Source organism: Mangifera indica, chromosome 4 (genome assembly GCF_011075055.1).
Source record: "Mangifera indica cultivar Alphonso chromosome 4, CATAS_Mindica_2.1, whole genome shotgun sequence".
Lineage (NCBI taxonomy): Eukaryota > Viridiplantae > Streptophyta > Magnoliopsida > Sapindales > Anacardiaceae > Mangifera > Mangifera indica.
Window position 1 is genome coordinate 8,365,005 of NC_058140.1, and position 17,758 is coordinate 8,382,762.

Genomic DNA, 17,758 nt, shown 5'->3' on the forward strand with positions numbered 1-17,758 from the left:
ACACTTAAGTGCTTTTTCTATAGAACATAATGGTTGCGTTTTGTTAAATCACATAGGGCTCATGTGCATTTATACCACTTGATTATATAAGTGGATTCTGTTGTATTTTTTTAATATAATTCTTAATTTAAAAAAAAAAAATCTTTCTTTCTTGGTATTTCAAAGAGTTCTTCGACTTCCAATCTTGTTGTTTCTTTGTTTCATTTCTTAATCTAAAATTAGGTTTATTTGCAGAGTTTTGCTTTTTTTCTTTGATTTTTTGTTAATCAAACATTGTTTGTCAAGAAGAATAGGATATACATATAGAGCAATACTATATGTAAATATTTTTGTATACAATTTAAATACATAGATGATATGTCATTATGTGATTGAAAGTTATTTTATCTTTAATTTAAAATTATCAAATCATCTGATGATACAATATCTATGTATACAAAATATGTACAAAAAGTGTTTACACATAGTTTATATATATATATATATATATATATATATATATATATACACGCTTACATTTTTATGAAATATGAGGGATGACACACTTATTCTCTCATGGAATCACATTATACAGGTATAGATTTTAGAGTGTTTTACCTTATCTTTACCACTGTTACAAAAAGTTTAACTTAGATGAGACTTTTAATTGTGTGTGTGTGTGAGTGTGTCTACATACACACACACACACAAATATAATATTAGAAGAATGTATGGAAGTTTTAAAAGGGTTTATGGAACATAAATTTTAAACATTCAACAATTCTCAAAATTGTGAATTTCATTTGTTTCATTCTCAAAGTTTTAAGATGTGATAGTCTCACTATCTCATTTCATTGGCATTGCTAAACTGTCTAATTAGACAAACAAAAACATATATTGTTGAACCCCAAAGGTTAGCAAAATTGGTGGAGTAGGTCCGAGTCTTTTTCACGCTTGTGAAATCTTAACTTATTTAATATAATGGTTGTGGGTTTGATTACTGTGTGATGAGTTTACCTATTCGACAAATATGGATAAAGTTCCGGTTAAAAAAAAAACATGTTGTTAATTTTTAAAATGATCTCTCTAATAGTTATTTATGAATAATAATGGATGATTATTTATGAATCATTGAACAAGCTTAAAACATTAGTAAAGTGAGGGTACATGTAAGTTTTACTCGGAATTATATTTCTTTGGCTTTTACCTGATTAATACGCAACCATGTAAATACATATCATCATCATTCCACCATTAGTTTACTGCAGAACATACTCTGCGAATTTCACCTTCAGTTCCCGTTTTAACTCCAATGTTACTCATCTTCACCATTGATTTTCCAAACTCTACACTGAAGGTCAACCCAAGCAACCCTCCGATACGCAAGAAGCGTTGGACGATAGTTTTAGTGGAAGCATCAGTCCATAACTTCTGATCAGACTCTATTACACCACGTCCATCCCTCAAATTTGAGAAGAAAGATGTGTCAAATCTGTCAGAGCTGCCTGTGTCTAATCCAACACGCCTTGCGCCATCACCATTTTCTGGACAGAGCGCTTGTAGTTGAGGAAGGAAGGCAGAATTGATGGAAGAATCAGCTCCATTTGCAGTGAAATTATATAGTCTGTATCTAAAAAATTGGCATGCTGAAGTACCAATGGTATGTCCTCCTGGTAATTAATTAACAGAGACGCAAATTAAGTTAGTTTATATCAAAAAGGAAAATGCTAAATAGTCAATCTTATTTTTTTGGGTTTAATATTCTTACCAACAAGAGTGACGAGGTCTTGAGTGTTTAAACCCTTATCAAGAAACTTTTGCTTTTGCACTTCAACCGAATCAGTGAAACTTGGCAAATTTCCAGCATCAGATGCCTGTGAGACCCTGCCATCTCTGCGTCCAGTGGGTACTGACCAACTTAGTCCTCCTGTCTGTACAAAATAAAACGGTCCTTCATTAATAAACACGTCAGAGAGAAAAATTATAAACTTTTTCCTAGGGAGAAATTTTGAGCAAACATATAAAAACGTACAATAACAACGGAATCACGGGCTGCAAGGGCAAGTATATCAGCACATGAGACGGCACCTGGGCATGCAGCCTCAATCTGAGACTTGGCATCATCAATAACTTCATATCCTCTCAGCAGGGTGTTTGGTGGTGCAGTTTTCTCAGTGTTAGGGCCGTCAATGAGAATAGAAGCATCGCAGCCTTGGACGAAACAGTCATGGAAATGCATCCTTAGTAAGCCAGGGGCAATGGAGGGATCAGACTGGAAATGAGCTTTAATAGTAGACTTAACTATGGATTCAGCTTGAGGGCATGTTTTTGAATAGAACCCAACACGTGTGTCTTGGCTATAAACATATGTTACTGCCATGACAAGAAACAAAAATATAGAAAAGGACGCATTAATTCTGGAACGAGGAGAAGCCATTATTTCTGGTGAGGAAAATTTAAGTTAATGTAGTGAAATAATTTGATAATCATACATATTTATAGAGAATATGAAGTCAGAAGTTGAGAGGAAGTAAAGAAAGGATGGCTACCAACTACAACGTCTTAAAGCTAGAGTGAACGATGAAGAAGATTCAAAGGTTTGGGGGAATGAGTCGGGCAAGTTTGGCTTGTATTATGATGCCGCCTTAGTCTTGTTGTGTAATAAATGTTGGGGTTTTGGATTATATATCAAAAAGATAAATGGGATTAGATTATTGGCCCACCGCCAACCTGTTTGTTGAGATGCATGCATGGGATCTCTTTTTTTAGTGAGATTGAGAAAAACATTCCTTTTTGCAGTAAACTTTAACAGGAAAATTTCTTCAAAGTACACTTTGTATAAAAAAATATCCTTGTTTAATTTCTTTTTTAAATTAAAATAGCATTTCCCTTTTAAATTACTTAAATACCCTGAACTAGGTCAACTTGGACACAGACGGATTTGCAACATCAGGCGCTATATAAGACTTCTAAAGTAGAAAAGTTTTTTGAAGTTAGCCTATCTCTTAAGGAGGTTATAAGAAAAACCAAGCAAATAATTAACGACAGTATTAACATCCATACTGATTTGGTCCTCATATATACGGGGTTCACCACATCTCACAAAACAAACCATGCTAGTCATGTGTTATTTGTATGTGGAGGAAAATGATGGTTAAGATAGGATCTATTGACTCGAAAAGTATTAGGTTATGAATATCTATTGATTTGATCTAGATTTGAGTTCTGAAACAAACATTGATAAATATTGAAAATCAAATCTCTAGCCAAAGTTAAATGTAAGTCATACGAAGGATGTTCGTTATTATATGTTTCAAATATTTAAATCGATGATTCATAAAAAATCAAAATTAAGACTTTCACAATTCATGAGTTCGAAATTGATCTGGATTGGATAATGAAATGATTACTTACATGGAATGTACGATTGAAGATTTTAGGTTCGATGGAGTATTTCTTCATGTGGGCCAAAAGTAGAATATATGTATATATGCATGATAAATATTTAAATCAACATTTTAGTGGGCCAAAAGTAGAATTTTAGAAAACTACAACTAACCACCATGATAAAAGAATGAAGGTAGTTCATTAAAAATGAGTTAGTCCATTTTATACTAAAATTCTCTGACTAAAATTACAAAGCTCTTTTGCATCTCTCTACCTCATAACAAGGTAGATTACTTTGAAACTTTTAGTTTTGTTATCAAATTTGCCACCATTAGAGTGATTGCTAGTGTTCTTGGGTATCGCAACTAGGACATCAGGCAAATTGATGTCAACAATGCCTTTCTAAAGGGGATTTGGTTGAAACTGGTTTTATGAATCAACCTGAAGGTTTTGTTGACAATTTTGTTAAAGGAAAAGTTGTGTGCAAACTGTAAAAGGCTTTATATAGTCTCAAACAAGCTCCCAGAGCTTAGTTTGAAAAGCTGAGAACTTTTCTTCTGAACTAGGGTTTTGCTTCATTGTTGATACTTGTTTCTCCATTTATAAATCTGAACATGATGGTGTTTATGTTTTGGTGTTTGTTGATGATATTATCATAACTAGGAATGATAATACTCAAATTAATCAATTCATCACTAGGCTGAATAATGAGTTTGCTTTAAAAGATTTAGGACCTTTGCATTTTTTCTTAGGTTTCGAAGTAATTAGAAGTTCCGAAGTATTACATTTGAGCCAAACTAAATATGCAAGAGACCTTTTGGTAAAAGCCAACATGTTTGAAACAAAGCCTTGCATAACTCCTTTTGCCACAGAAATAACTTTTCTTTGAGGACAGTGAAAAATTTGACCATCATTCATTGTATAGGAGCATGATAGGAGCCCTGCAATACTTGACATTAACTGGGCCTAATATTTCTTATTCTATGAACAAACTTAGCTAGTGTCTTCAAGCTCTCACTTAATTACAATGGAAAGCTAGCAAACGAGTGTTGAGATATATCAAAGAATCCTTAAACTTTGGTCTCTTATTTCATTCTGCATCTAATTTGCATCTTGAATGCTATTCAAATTCTGAGTGGGCCATCAGTGTTCATGACAGAAGATCCACCATTAGTCATTGTGTGTTTCTTAACACTAACTAAGTTCAGTAGTATTCTAAGATGTAGAAAATGGCAGCTCTATCGTCCACTGAAGTTGAATATCGAGCACTTACACATATAGCCAATGAGATTGCATGGATAAAAACTTTATTTTTTGAACTCATTCTTTTAATTACAAAACCACTTGTTATTTGGTGTGACAATCAAAGTGCAAATGCTCTCAATTCTAACCTAGTTTTTCATGCATGAACTAAACATATTGAGATTGCTATTCACTACATAAAAGACTAAATTATTGCCAAGAATGTTATTGTTCAGTATAGTACTACTGAACATCAAAACACAGACATTCTGACTAAAGCCTTGTCAACCCAAAAATTTGATGCTTTACATGCTCAGTTGAATGTATGTGATGCAACAAAACTATGTGCTCTAAATGAATTCGGTGGCTAAATGTGGTTTGGTGCGAAATTTTTTTAACTGTATGCGTGTACTAGATTGAACGTTGTATAATTTGATATGGTGTTTGCATACTTTGTTAAGTCAATCTATTGAATCTTTTGAGTAAAGTGTGCCTAATTGGGTGAATTTCTTGGAGTAAAATATGCATAATCTAGAGTGAATTATAGGCTATCTAATATAACTCATGTCTGAATTTTACTTGTTACTCTGAATCACTTGAGCATTTGGCTATGTGAGCATTTCACTATAGAAGAAATATATGAATGTCTGATATTAGAAGGCTAGACATCATCAGTGTTGATTAGTTGATGTCGCTTTGTACTTTCAGTGGCTTCTCTCTGAAAGGTTAGTTCTTCCTTCTTCTTTTATTCCTCTTTCTTCTCTTTTTTCTTTTGGCTTTGATTGTTAAAGAAATATGGTTTTATCTGCTTGTTTTGATGAAGAATGAATGGTAACTTCAAGTGGGCATGCCATTTTTTAAGTCAATAAAAGTTGTTTTACTTTTGAGTATTATGTTGCATAGAGGTTACTATTTGAAGCAATGATGAGTTACTAATCATATATCATGTAAACCTTATTTTTGAATGTGATATTACTATCCATATTACTAACCATTTTGTTTCATGTTGAAGCTTGGTACTGAACCTTTATCTATAGACTCATGTGTCTTCCTATCAACAGAGTGGTTTACCAAAAAGGAAATTGTTCTATATAGTGCTTTAACTTTGCTATTTAATAGCTTTGTTTAGTCTTTTTTGCTTTGAAACCTTTAACCCCTTGCTTCTAGTTTAAGATTTATGCTATGAGGAATTGTATAAAGATAGGTATTTCTCAGGTATATTGCCAATTTTGTTTTACTTGGTTTATGCTACCCTATTTACTCTTTAGGTTAAGTGAATGAAAAAAAAAACAAAGAAAAAAAGAGAGATGAAAAATAATGTTGAAAAAAAAAAGAAAAGAGAGATGGAAAACAAATTAAAAAAAAAGAAAGAAAATAGAAGGAAAGAAAAAAATGGGAAAAAAAAAAAGAAAATGATGACGAGTGAATGAGTTTGTGTCCTAAGTTTATTGGTCTAGTGGAATAATGTGGAGGTTATGCTAAAGTGTTATGAAGTGACCTGAGAAAAGATGATGATCTGCTTTATAACAAAGAGTCAATACTATTGAAATGTTAATGTCAATTTTCACATTGAAGTGCATTCAGTTGCTACTTCAGAAGAGTGTTGTTGGGACCTATAGGGGGTCAAGCTTAATGGGGGATGCATTCAGTTGCTACTTCATGTATGGGTGAAAATGCATAGTTTTCAAACTATGTTGCACTTAAGTGCTTTTTCTATAGAATATGATGGCTTGGTTGCCTTTTGTTAAAACACATAGGGCTCATGTGCATTTATACCATTTGACTATATAAGTGGATTCTGTTGTATTTTTTTAATATAATTCTTAATTAAAAAAAAAAAATCCTTCTTTCTTGGTATTCCAAAGAGTCCTTCGACTTCCAATCTTGTTGTTTCTTTATTTCATTTCTTAATCTAAAATTAGGTTTATTTGCTGAGTTTTGCTATTTTTCTTTGATTTTTTGTCGATCAAACATTGTCTGTCAAGAAGCATACGATTTTTTGAATTAAATCCAAATTGAGTCTAATTTGAATTTTAAATTAAGAGTTTTGAGTCTTGGAAAGATCTTTAGTCCCAAAAATATATTTTATGATACTAAAGGACTAAAGTAAAATAATCTTGAGTGGTTAAGGTTACATATGAGAAATTACAAGATTTGATTGGATTTATCTAATTAGATAAATCCAAACCCAATTCATAATTCCAATTGAGCCATGAGTTTAAGTCAAATATAAAATAATAATAAATAAAATTTCATATATATATATATATAAACACATATGGGTGGCCTGTCAAGTATATACATATAAAGCAATACTATATGTATATATTTTTTTACACAATTTAAATACACAGATGATATGTCATCATATGATTGAAGGTTATTTTATTTTTAATTTAAAATTATCAAATCATCTGATGATACAATATCTATATACACAAAATATGTACAAAAGTGTTTACATATAGTTTTATTGATACATATATATATATATATATACACACACACACACACTTACATTTTTATGAAATATGAGGGACGACACACTTATTCTCTCATGGAATAAGTGCGACACATGTTTCTCACTTTCTCATGGCTTATATAAAGCCAACATTATGTGTATTTGGCTTATAAAAAGTCACAGCTGCATTTTGTCCTTTAAAACAAAAGGAAACCCTAGTTGCCTTAAGGTGAAAATTGCATTGTTGTATTTTTCATCTAAAACACAAACCATTCTCAGGATTCTAGCAAATTTTTTAGTATGGTTTCATCTTTAATCTTGTTCGTGTTCTATATGGATACCAAGCTTCAAACCTACACTTAGTTCTAGGAGAGACTTCATAATCCGTCATCATAAATGAAAATCAAAGGAATTGACTTTACACAAGTACATTCTATAAACACCCTATGAATGTAAATAATATGTTTGTGAATTAGTTATCCTATAAGGTCAACCCCGAAGGAGTTTTCGAGGTACATTTGTATATTTATTAAAATGTTTAATTGTTATTATGCCCCTACAATAATCTCAATATGTGTGCATAGGCCTTTCACTCTTTATGCTTGTAAAGCCTGATTCAGCCTTGATGTAACATCCCTCCCTAGAAAGTACTACCCACTGAAGAAGAAATGTTACGAATTAATATCCGGAACGTCTATTTTTTTTTATTTTTTTAAAATATTTTAAAAACTACTTTGAACTTAACTCATTACTAAAAGTATTTAGAAATTATTCAAAAAACATTGAAAATTTGGAAGCGAACAAAAGATGTGTATACTCATATAAAAACTCATCTGGAAGCATCTGAAAATATGGAGTAATCCTATACAACTATACAATCATCTCAAAAAGGTCAAAAGTCAACAAGAACATGTGACTGTATGCATGTAATATAAACCAGAGATAACCTACTCCAACTGGATCTATCTTTGCTGACCTGACTCTACCTCGCAGCTACCTCGATCACCAGTACCTGCAATCATGAAAGAAAAGGAAGTGAGAGATAAGAACACTCAGTAAGGGGAAAGAATTAAGTAAAGTATCTCCTTTCTTGTTCTAACTCACTCTCGGGACTCAATCTCACATCATAACCTCTATAATAAATCGAGGAGATAATCTAATCCATTCTTTACTATTTGGGGTCATACTTTGTCTCATCTGGTATCTATTTGATACTTTCTGGAAGCTGACTATAGGGATTTGACACTTTTTTAAGCTCGAGCTTTTTTTTTTCTCTCACTACACCATTTTTGAATCTGAATTGAGCGCTACTATGAGTATGCTCTACAACGAGCGGACCCTACTAAGAGTCTATGTCCTACTACGGACGTGTCCTACTACAGATGTGTCTTATTGCGGATGGTGTAGTGTAAAGTGCCCTCTCATAGTTCATAGCATGCATGCGTGCCTTATATCTTACTAATCTTGCTTCCATCTAAATCTATTCATAACTCACCAGATCATACTCTTGGGACGACCCTTGAATCTTGAGCCCTAAATTACTTTTCTTGCTTTCCTTTTTCTCTCATTTCTTTCCTTTCCTTTCCTTTCTTTCTTTCTTTCTTTCCTTTTTCTCCTTTTCTTTCTTTCCCAAAAACTGTGAAATACTGTTCATTTGGCAGGGCAGCCTTCTTTTTCATACAACTTCACAGCCCAAATGGTCCCTAATTCATACAAACTATATATAGTTGAAAAGAGGATTCAAAGAGCTTTCCAACAAGCTATAATAGCACTCATAATTCATTAGATAAGACAACCAAAATGTAAGATGAATTCAGTGGCAAAAAACTGTCTTCACTGTTTATTTGGTAAAGCAGTTTTTTTGTTCAAGCAATGTAACAATCCAAATAGTCTCTAATTCATACAAGCTATATATCATTGAAAAGAGGATTCAAATAGCTTTCCAAAAAGCTATAATAGCGCCCATGATTCATCAGATAAGGCAGCCAAAATATGGGACGAAATCAGTGGTAAAACTGTAAATATTATCCAACTCTCTGTCATCAACAAAATCACACACATAGACACCCCAAATGGCAAAACAACATTTCTCAACTTCAAAATCATCATTTATAACATAGATCCAAGGAACCAAAAGCCTAAAACATGTAACATATCAAGGATGATACCCCTTACCTTGTTTCAAAACAATTTTTATAAGTTGACTCACTCCTTCTTGTTTTGTTTCCTTTATCACCAAAATCACCTTAAATCAATACCAAAACATACTAACATATTCATATAACATGCATCCAAAATATATAAACATAGGAAAAGGGAAAAAGAAAGAGATCTTTTGGTTACCAACTCCAAAAATGTTTTTTCTTCTTTTCTTTCCTTATTTTTCTTTCAAACTCTTCACATCATCCACTTTCCTTCTAAAACATAAACAAAACAAGCATGAAGGGGTTGTTTTTCTAGAAGGGCGGAGAAGATGATGGAAAAAGTAGAATTGCCTTTTGTTTTTGACTTTTCTCTCTTCATATGATCTTTATCTTTTTTTTTTTTTTTGTATTTCTTTATATATATATATATATATCTATATTTATATATATATATATATATAAACACACACGTACATGTGAATATATATATATTCTCGAAACAGGGTTAAAAAATGTAAATACCCCTGGAACGTACTTGAGGGTGTTACACTTGCCTCAACCCACATGCCTCATTCAACCTCTTTACAAACTTGGATAGAGTTTTCAAAGCCTTGATTCTCTTTCAAGCCCCAATTTGCTTGTTTCACAATATTTGATGCATTTGAAATGAATATGTTTTGAATCAACCCATTAAATGCCCCAAGCATTCTCTTGGGTCTTGCTCTTGTCATCGGGCCTTCTTGTATGTACAATGGCTCCCTTGCACTTGAATTGCCATCTTGACTAGCACACACCCTAAAATAAATCATGAGGTCCTTCTCCAATACGTATTATTCAACTTCATCTTAACCTTTACACCCAAAGACATAAGTGTCTCATTTGCATAACTCTTTGGTTGGAGTCCAATGTTTGAGATGAGGATGCCTCACCATACAATAAGCCCAAAGAGGATCTTTTGACATGCTTGTATTAGTAAAGCCATTACAATGTAAGACACCGTCATGCACCCACTTGTAATGCATTATCCCATCTATAACAACAAGGAATATACTTCCTTTACCAACCAACCTTGAAAGTCACACGAATGCACATACACCATGTCCTTTCCCTTTAAGAAAGACTTAAACTCTAGTCTGCCATCTTCTACCATACATAAAAGAGTAATGTGTCACCTTAACTCTAATGTATATAGGGAAACATAACTAATTAGTTTATCGGTAATAGAAGACTCTTAAAGTTGAGTATCTCAATATTGTACAAATTGCTGTTAAGATTCCTTCGATCGACCAATGAAAAAAAGGAAACTCTAATCACATTGCTTTTCTTTTTATAGCCAAATCAGAGCAAAAACAAAAACCAATCCTAACCATTTAAAAACCATCCCAAACATGTGCTAGTCATCTTGAGATGAAAATAGGGCACATCTAATCACATTTTATGGGAAAGTGGAACAACATGACAATTATATAGTGTGAAACATATAAAATCATAATTATACTAACTAAGAAGTTTTTATTAGAAAGATTTCACAATCTTCAAATGGCACAATTAGCAAAAGAAAGTTCTTCAAATCCTCTTCGTATTCCAAAAATTTGAGGGTGATAATTATACAATATTCTCTTACCCTTAAGGTGGCTCCTCGAGAAGCATCACTTTAAGAAAACATGTCTATTATGATAAATGATTAGCTATAACACCAGTGAGCATAAAGACCTTTTACCTCGTAGTAGTAAGTAAACCTCCACACATTAGGAAATCCACAAGAGGATTTTCAATTTTTTTCATATCAATAAAGGAAAGTTATCCTCTCTTTTTAATTGGGATAATACCATTATTGTAAATATTCTCATTTAGTTTAACTAAAATTGAAATAAATTTTTAGAATCATATTTGAATTAGAAACTTCAAAATATTTGTATTCGAATTTTAATTTCTCCTCTCAAGCCTTGCAAATATAAAAGACCACTATGAGGAAAGAAATAAAGGGAGAGAGACCAAGCCATATACAACTAGAAGTGCTCATGAGCAAGTGATCGAACTAATCAACCTATATAGTCCCTTTCGTTCTCATCATTTCTAGGATATTTTCAAATAACAAGCTAATAATTACACCATGGACATAAAAATTCTTTAACTCTTTACTTTAATCACATTATACAAGTATAAACTTTAGAGTAATTTATCTTATCTTTACCACTGTTACAAAAAGTTTAACTTAGATAAGACTCTTAATTGTGTGTGTGAGTGTGTCTACATACACACACACACACACACACACACATATATAATATTAGAAGAATGTATGAAAGTTTTAAAATGATTTATGGAACATAAATTTTAAACATTCAAAAATTCTCAAAATTGTGAATTTCATTTGTTTCATTCTCAAAGTTTTAAGATGTGATAGTCTCACTATCTCATTTCATTGGCATTGCTAAACTGTCTAATTAGACAAACAAAAACATATATTGTTGAACCCCAAAGGTTAGCAAAATTGGTGGAGTAGGTCCGAGTCTCTTTCATGCGTGTGAAATATTAACTTATTTAATATAATGATTGTGGGTTTGATTACTGTGCTGTGAGTTTACCCATTTGACAAATATGGATAAAGTTCCGGTTAAAAAAAAAACATATATTTTTTTTTATAAATAATATTGGATGATTATTTATGAATCATTGAACAAGCTTAAAACATTAGTAAAGTGAGGCTACATGTAAGTTTTACTCGGAATTATATTTCTTTGGCTTTTACCCGATTAATACGCAACCATGTAAATACATATCATCATCATTCCACCATTAGTTTACTGCAGAACATACTCTGCGAATTTCACCTTCAGTTCCCGTTTTAACTCCAATGTTACTCATCTTCACCATTGATTTTCCAAACTCTACCCTGAAGGTCAACCCAAGCAACCCTCCGATACCCAAGAAGCGTTGGACGATAGTTTTAGTGGAAGCATCAGTCCATAACTTCTGATCAGACTCTATTACACCACGTCCATCCCTCAAATTTGAGAAGAAAGATGTGTCTAATCCAACACGCCTTGCGCCATCACCATTTTCTGGACAGAGCGCTTGTAGTTGAGGAAGGAAGGCAGAATTGATGGAAGAATCAGCACCATTTGCAGTGAAATTATATAGTCTGTATCTAAAAAATTGGCATGCTGAAGTACCAATGGTATGTCCTCCTGGTAATTAATTAACAGAGACGCAAATTAAGTTAGTTTATATCAAAAAGGAAAATGCTAAATAGTCAATCTTATTTTTCTGTGTTTAATATTCTTACCAACAAGAGTGACGAGGTCTTGAGTGTTTAAACCCTTATCAAGAAACTTTTGCTTTTGCACTTCAACCGAATCAGTGAAACTTGGCAAATTTCCAGCATCAGACGCCTGTGAGACCCTGCCATCTCTGCGTCCAGTGGGTACTGACCAACTTAGTCCTCCTGTCTGTACAAAATAAAACGGTCCTTCATTAATAAACATATCAGAGAGAAAAATTATAAACTTTTTCCTAGGGAGAAATTTTGAGCAAACATATAAAAACGTACAATAACCACGGAATCACGGGCTGCCAGGGCAAGTATATCAGCACATGAGACGGCACCTGGGCATGCAGCCTCAATCTGAGATTTGGCATCATCAATAACTTCATATCCTCTCAGCAGGGTGTTTGGTGGTGCAGTTTTCTCAGTGTTAGGGCCGTCAATGAGAATAGAAGCATCGCAGCCTTGGACGAAACAGTCATGGAAATGCATCCTTAGTAAGCCAGGGGCAATGGAGGGATCAGACTGGAAATGAGCTTTAATAGTAGACTTAACTATGGATTCAGCTTGAGGGCATGTTTTTGAATAGAACCCAACACGTGTGTCTTGGCTATAAACATATGTTACTGCCATTACAAGAAACATAAATATAGAAAAGGACGCATTAATTCTGGGACGAGAAGAAGCCATTATTTCTGGTGAGGAAAATTTAAGTTAATGTAGTGAAATAATTTGATAATCATAAATATTTATAGAGAATATGAAGTCAGAAGTTGAGAGGAAGTAAAGAAAGGATGGCTACCAACTACAACGTCTTAAAGCTAGAGTGAACGATGAAGAAGATTCAAAGGTTTGGGGGAATGAGTTGGGCAAGTTTGGCTTGTATTATGATGCCGCCTTAGTCTTGTTGTGTAATGAATGTTGGGGTTTTGGATTATGTATCAAAAATATAAATGGGATTAGATTATTGGCCCACCGCCAACCTGTTTGCTGAGATGCATGTATGGAATCTCTTTTTTAAGTGAGATTGAGAAAAAATTCCTTTTTGCATTAAACTTTAACAGGAAAATTTCTTCAAAGTACACTTTATATAAAAAAAAAATCCTTGTTTAATTTCTTTTTAAAATTAAAATAGCATTTCCCTTTTAAATTACTTAAATACCCTGAACTAGGTCAACGTGGACATAGACAAATTTGCAACATCTTGCACTATATGAGACTTCTAAAGTAGAAAGGTTTTCCGAAGTTAGTCTATCTCTTAAGGAGGTTATAAGAAAAACCAAACAAATAATTAAAGACAGTATAATAGCCAAATAACTATTTTCCCCCAATCTTTAATAAAAGTGTAGTCTTTTTTTTTCATCCATTTTTTGTCAATTCATATGTTGAATTTTTATTTTATTTATTTATTTAGTTTTGGATATTACCAATCTATCTTTATTTATTTATTGAAATTACAAAAATGCTTAAATAAATAATGGCCATTTAATTCTATCAACATTGTTTTCAATTTGCTTTTCCAAAAGCTTCTTCCCTCCCTATCTATGTGTATTTCCTTTGGTTTCTCTTCTCTCTTAATAAGTAAAAACATAAATTCTCTTTTTAAAATTTAATCAACATTGGGAAGAAGTATCTTGTGAACATTACAATAAGGATCACCCATCTTGAAAGTCAAACTCCTTAAAGCCAAAGCCCAAGCCAATGAAGATCTACCAAGGATCCCCAAAACTAGTCCTCTACACCCCTTCATTCCTCAATAGAGCAACTACACCAAGCTTAGCCATCCTGAAGCTAAGAATGTATGGTGAGAAACCAAATATGTGTGTCATGATAAACTAAGTAAGATAGTCATCATAATATTATGATCTCCTTAGCTTGTAAGGTGTCAACGTGGATCAATCAAAGATCAAGGTCGATACAAGAGTGGTGTTAAAGATGCAATTAGTACAATCTAAAATGGAATCGCAATCCTACAGAAATAGAATAAACAAATTACAATTGATTGTAGTTTATATAACACTCCCTCACAATTGTAGTTGAAGCTCACAAAGCTACAATTGGAGATGCAAGGAAAGAAAACATTTGTGAGACAACTATTTGTTAAATATATTTGCAAGTTGAGAAACAGTAGGAACATGTTGGAGTCAAAGAGCCCCACGACCAACAAACTCACAAATGAAGTGTAGATCGATGTCGATATGTCAAGTGTAAGCATGAAACACAAGATTGGTGTCCATGTAGAGAGCAAACTAATTGTCAAAAAGTAGAAAACAAGTTGAGTGAAGAGAAACTCGAGCTTGTGTAAAATATAACAAAACTATCGAACATTAGCAACAACATGTGTGAGAGCATGATAATTAGACTTTATACTAGATTGGGACACAATAGTTTGTTTCTTGGTAGTCCAACAAACGAAGTTGTGACCAAAAAAACATAACCACAGGGATAAAACATCGTGTTGAAACTTCAATAACCCAATCAACATCCAAATAATATGAGAGATGAATATTGGAGCCACGATGAAAGGCAACAAGGTCATGAAATAAGGTGCCCTTAATATACCAAAAAATGTGCTTGACTACTTATATGTCTCAATGAATAGGAGCAAATAACCACTGGACAACCTAATTTACAATAAAAGAAATATTAGGTCGAGTGAGAGGAAGACATTGAAGACCACAAACCATGTTATGATAAAGTGTAACATCAAGAAATGGAACATCATCGACAGATAATAATGTCTTGAAAAAACAAAAGGGGTAGCACAGGGACACATGATTCAAGTTTGAAGTATTGTAATAGATCTACCATGTAACAATTGAAGTGTTGTAACATATCTACCATGTAATAACGTTGAGAAAGATACAATGTGGTGGATTATCAAACAACTTCCACACTAAAGAAAAAGCTGAATGTGACCCTAGTCCTAACAAGTAAAGGTAGATACATAATTGTAATAATCGATGTATCAAAATTGATAGCAACTAAATCATCCATATAAGTAAACAAAATCACAATCGAGGATAAGGTATAATGGATGAATAGTAAAACTTTGAAACAATTGTTGGCAAAATCATAGTAAAAAAAAAAGGTACAACTGATGATACCACACATTAGACACTTGTTTAAGGCCATAAATAGTCTTTATAAGACAACAAACATGAGACAGTCAATTAGGGTCGATGAAACTGGGAGACTGCTCTATGAAAACTTTTTCGATGAGATACCTTTGAAAAAAAAAACATTTTTGACATCAAGTTGATGAAATGGCCAACGATACATGGCAACAAGGGCTAGAATGGTACCAATGGTAGTCAACTTAACAACATGATTAAAGGTATCTCCAAAACCTACACCAGTTTACTGATGACAACCCTTGACAACTAAATGAGCCTTTTACCTCTTAATAGACATATCAGCTTGTTGTTTAACCTTGTAAACCCAACAATGACCAAACAAATTATGTTAAAGAGATGGCCAAACAAGAACCAAACTATTGTTCCATATAAGGTTATCACATTTTTCACTTATCGCCTAACACTAATAAGGAAAAGATTTTGCTTGCTTGTAAGTTGTCAATGCATGTAATACAAGACCTAAAGCCATAACAATAAGAGCATGTGACAATACATGAGGAGAGGAATCCATGATATTTGTTGCTTAAGAACTTTGGCCAAAGTGGCAATGTCTCAAATCAATCAAACGTATAGTCTTCTAAAGAGTCAAGAACAATTGATGGTGAGACAGAAGAGTCAGTATAGGAAAACATTATCTGTAAGCAAGATGAATGAGACAACGAAGCATTTGATGATAAAGAAGGAGAACCCACTGAATTTGGTAGTGACTACAAGCTATGTCAAGCTGCATATGGTCATAAGTACTAGATAAATATGGGCCCAAAACATTAGAAAGTTGAACAGTCATGAACGTAACCAATAATGAGTGAAGCCCTAAAGAAGGCTCTAAGGAGGGATGAACAATAACAAATCTAGGAAAGGCAATCTCATGAAACACCACATAGGGAGAAATGTAGACATGACTAATAGGTACATGGAGACAATAATGCTTATGATAAGAAACATCGTACCGCAAAAATAAATAGAGAATAGATTGTGGGTGTAACACCCATCAAAAACGTTTTATCCTTTAGGATAAAGCACTACTAAAATCTATCATGCATGTATGATATTCTCAATCTATAATCAAACATTCTATTGTCAACATACATATATCATAATTATTTGAATAATACCTCATGTCTTTATTAATAATATTAAAAACAGTAGTTAATTAAAAAAAAATCCTCAAGCATTATAATCAAAATCGTAAATCCATATGTGTGCTAAATATAATAATCAAGTCTATCATAATTATATCATAAATCTATAGGCCAACCCTCAATGTCTATGAGTCCATCTACCACATGTTGTTTTATTACCGATAAGTCATTTCACCCTTGTCACTTTTAATTCTATCACATGCAATATGTAAAGGAATGGAGTAATTGAAAAATACTTAATAAGTAAGAATGGTCTATTATATAATCTCTTAATAAGAGTGGTCAATTCTATAATCTCCTAATCAAATCTATCCCCTCTTATTTGCATACCCAGGTTATCTTTATCTCAATCTCAAGTTATCGATCTCAATCAAATTTAAGGAAATCAACGTACCCCTTTTAGTGACCAATTTCTAAAGCTCTCTAATCATGGTTGTTTTGTCTCTTTGCTAATTGACAAGCTCATGGTCCTAACTTATTAATCTATGGATGTAATTGTTAGACTCTTTATATCTTGATAAGTTCTAGCTAATCAATAGACACATGGTCTTGATAATTATCTCCTTATTTAAATGTACCAATTAATTGACTATACCCTATCTACATGTGCGCCTAGATCATAAGTACTCCCTTAATCAACATATATTCTTATAATTTACATCTCATAGGTATCATCTCATCTTTTATCTCAATGAAATATTTAGTCTCTATTGATACCTAATCACCTAAAATTCTTTAAAACTTCTCTCTAGTTTAATCTATCTCTCCCTGGGTATTCACAATCAAATTTAGGTGTCCACTTGGGTATCTATCTTTAGACTCATCTCGGCTCTTTATCGGGTCTTAGTCTCTTATTCAACAATCTTTTGATCTTATTCTGTGTATGCCCTATACATAATTAAATCATGTCATACATTTCATTTTATGTACAGGAGTACACTTGGTCATGCACGAGCGTACGTAGAATTATATGGACATACTATCACTCCCAAGTCTAT

General features: G+C 32.8%; 2 protein-coding genes across 2 annotated transcripts; both read right to left on the minus strand.

The window, feature by feature from the left end:
• Positions 1 to 1,206: 1,206 nt before the first annotated feature.
• LOC123213459 (peroxidase N1-like) lies at positions 1,207 to 2,424 on the minus strand. The gene is made up of 3 exons (XM_044632895.1): positions 2,012 to 2,424; positions 1,748 to 1,910; positions 1,207 to 1,649 (listed from the first exon to the last, which is right to left on the minus strand). Exons 1-3 carry the CDS (start codon positions 2,414 to 2,416, stop codon positions 1,234 to 1,236), a joined length of 984 nt encoding a protein of 327 aa, XP_044488830.1. The 5' UTR covers positions 2,417 to 2,424; the 3' UTR covers positions 1,207 to 1,233.
• Positions 2,425 to 11,831: 9,407 nt separating this feature from the next.
• LOC123213460 (peroxidase N1-like) lies at positions 11,832 to 13,209 on the minus strand. The gene is made up of 3 exons (XM_044632896.1): positions 12,767 to 13,209; positions 12,503 to 12,665; positions 11,832 to 12,404 (listed from the first exon to the last, which is right to left on the minus strand). Exons 1-3 carry the CDS (start codon positions 13,169 to 13,171, stop codon positions 12,013 to 12,015), a joined length of 960 nt encoding a protein of 319 aa, XP_044488831.1. The 5' UTR covers positions 13,172 to 13,209; the 3' UTR covers positions 11,832 to 12,012.
• Between the last annotated feature and the right edge of the window lie 4,549 nt (positions 13,210 to 17,758).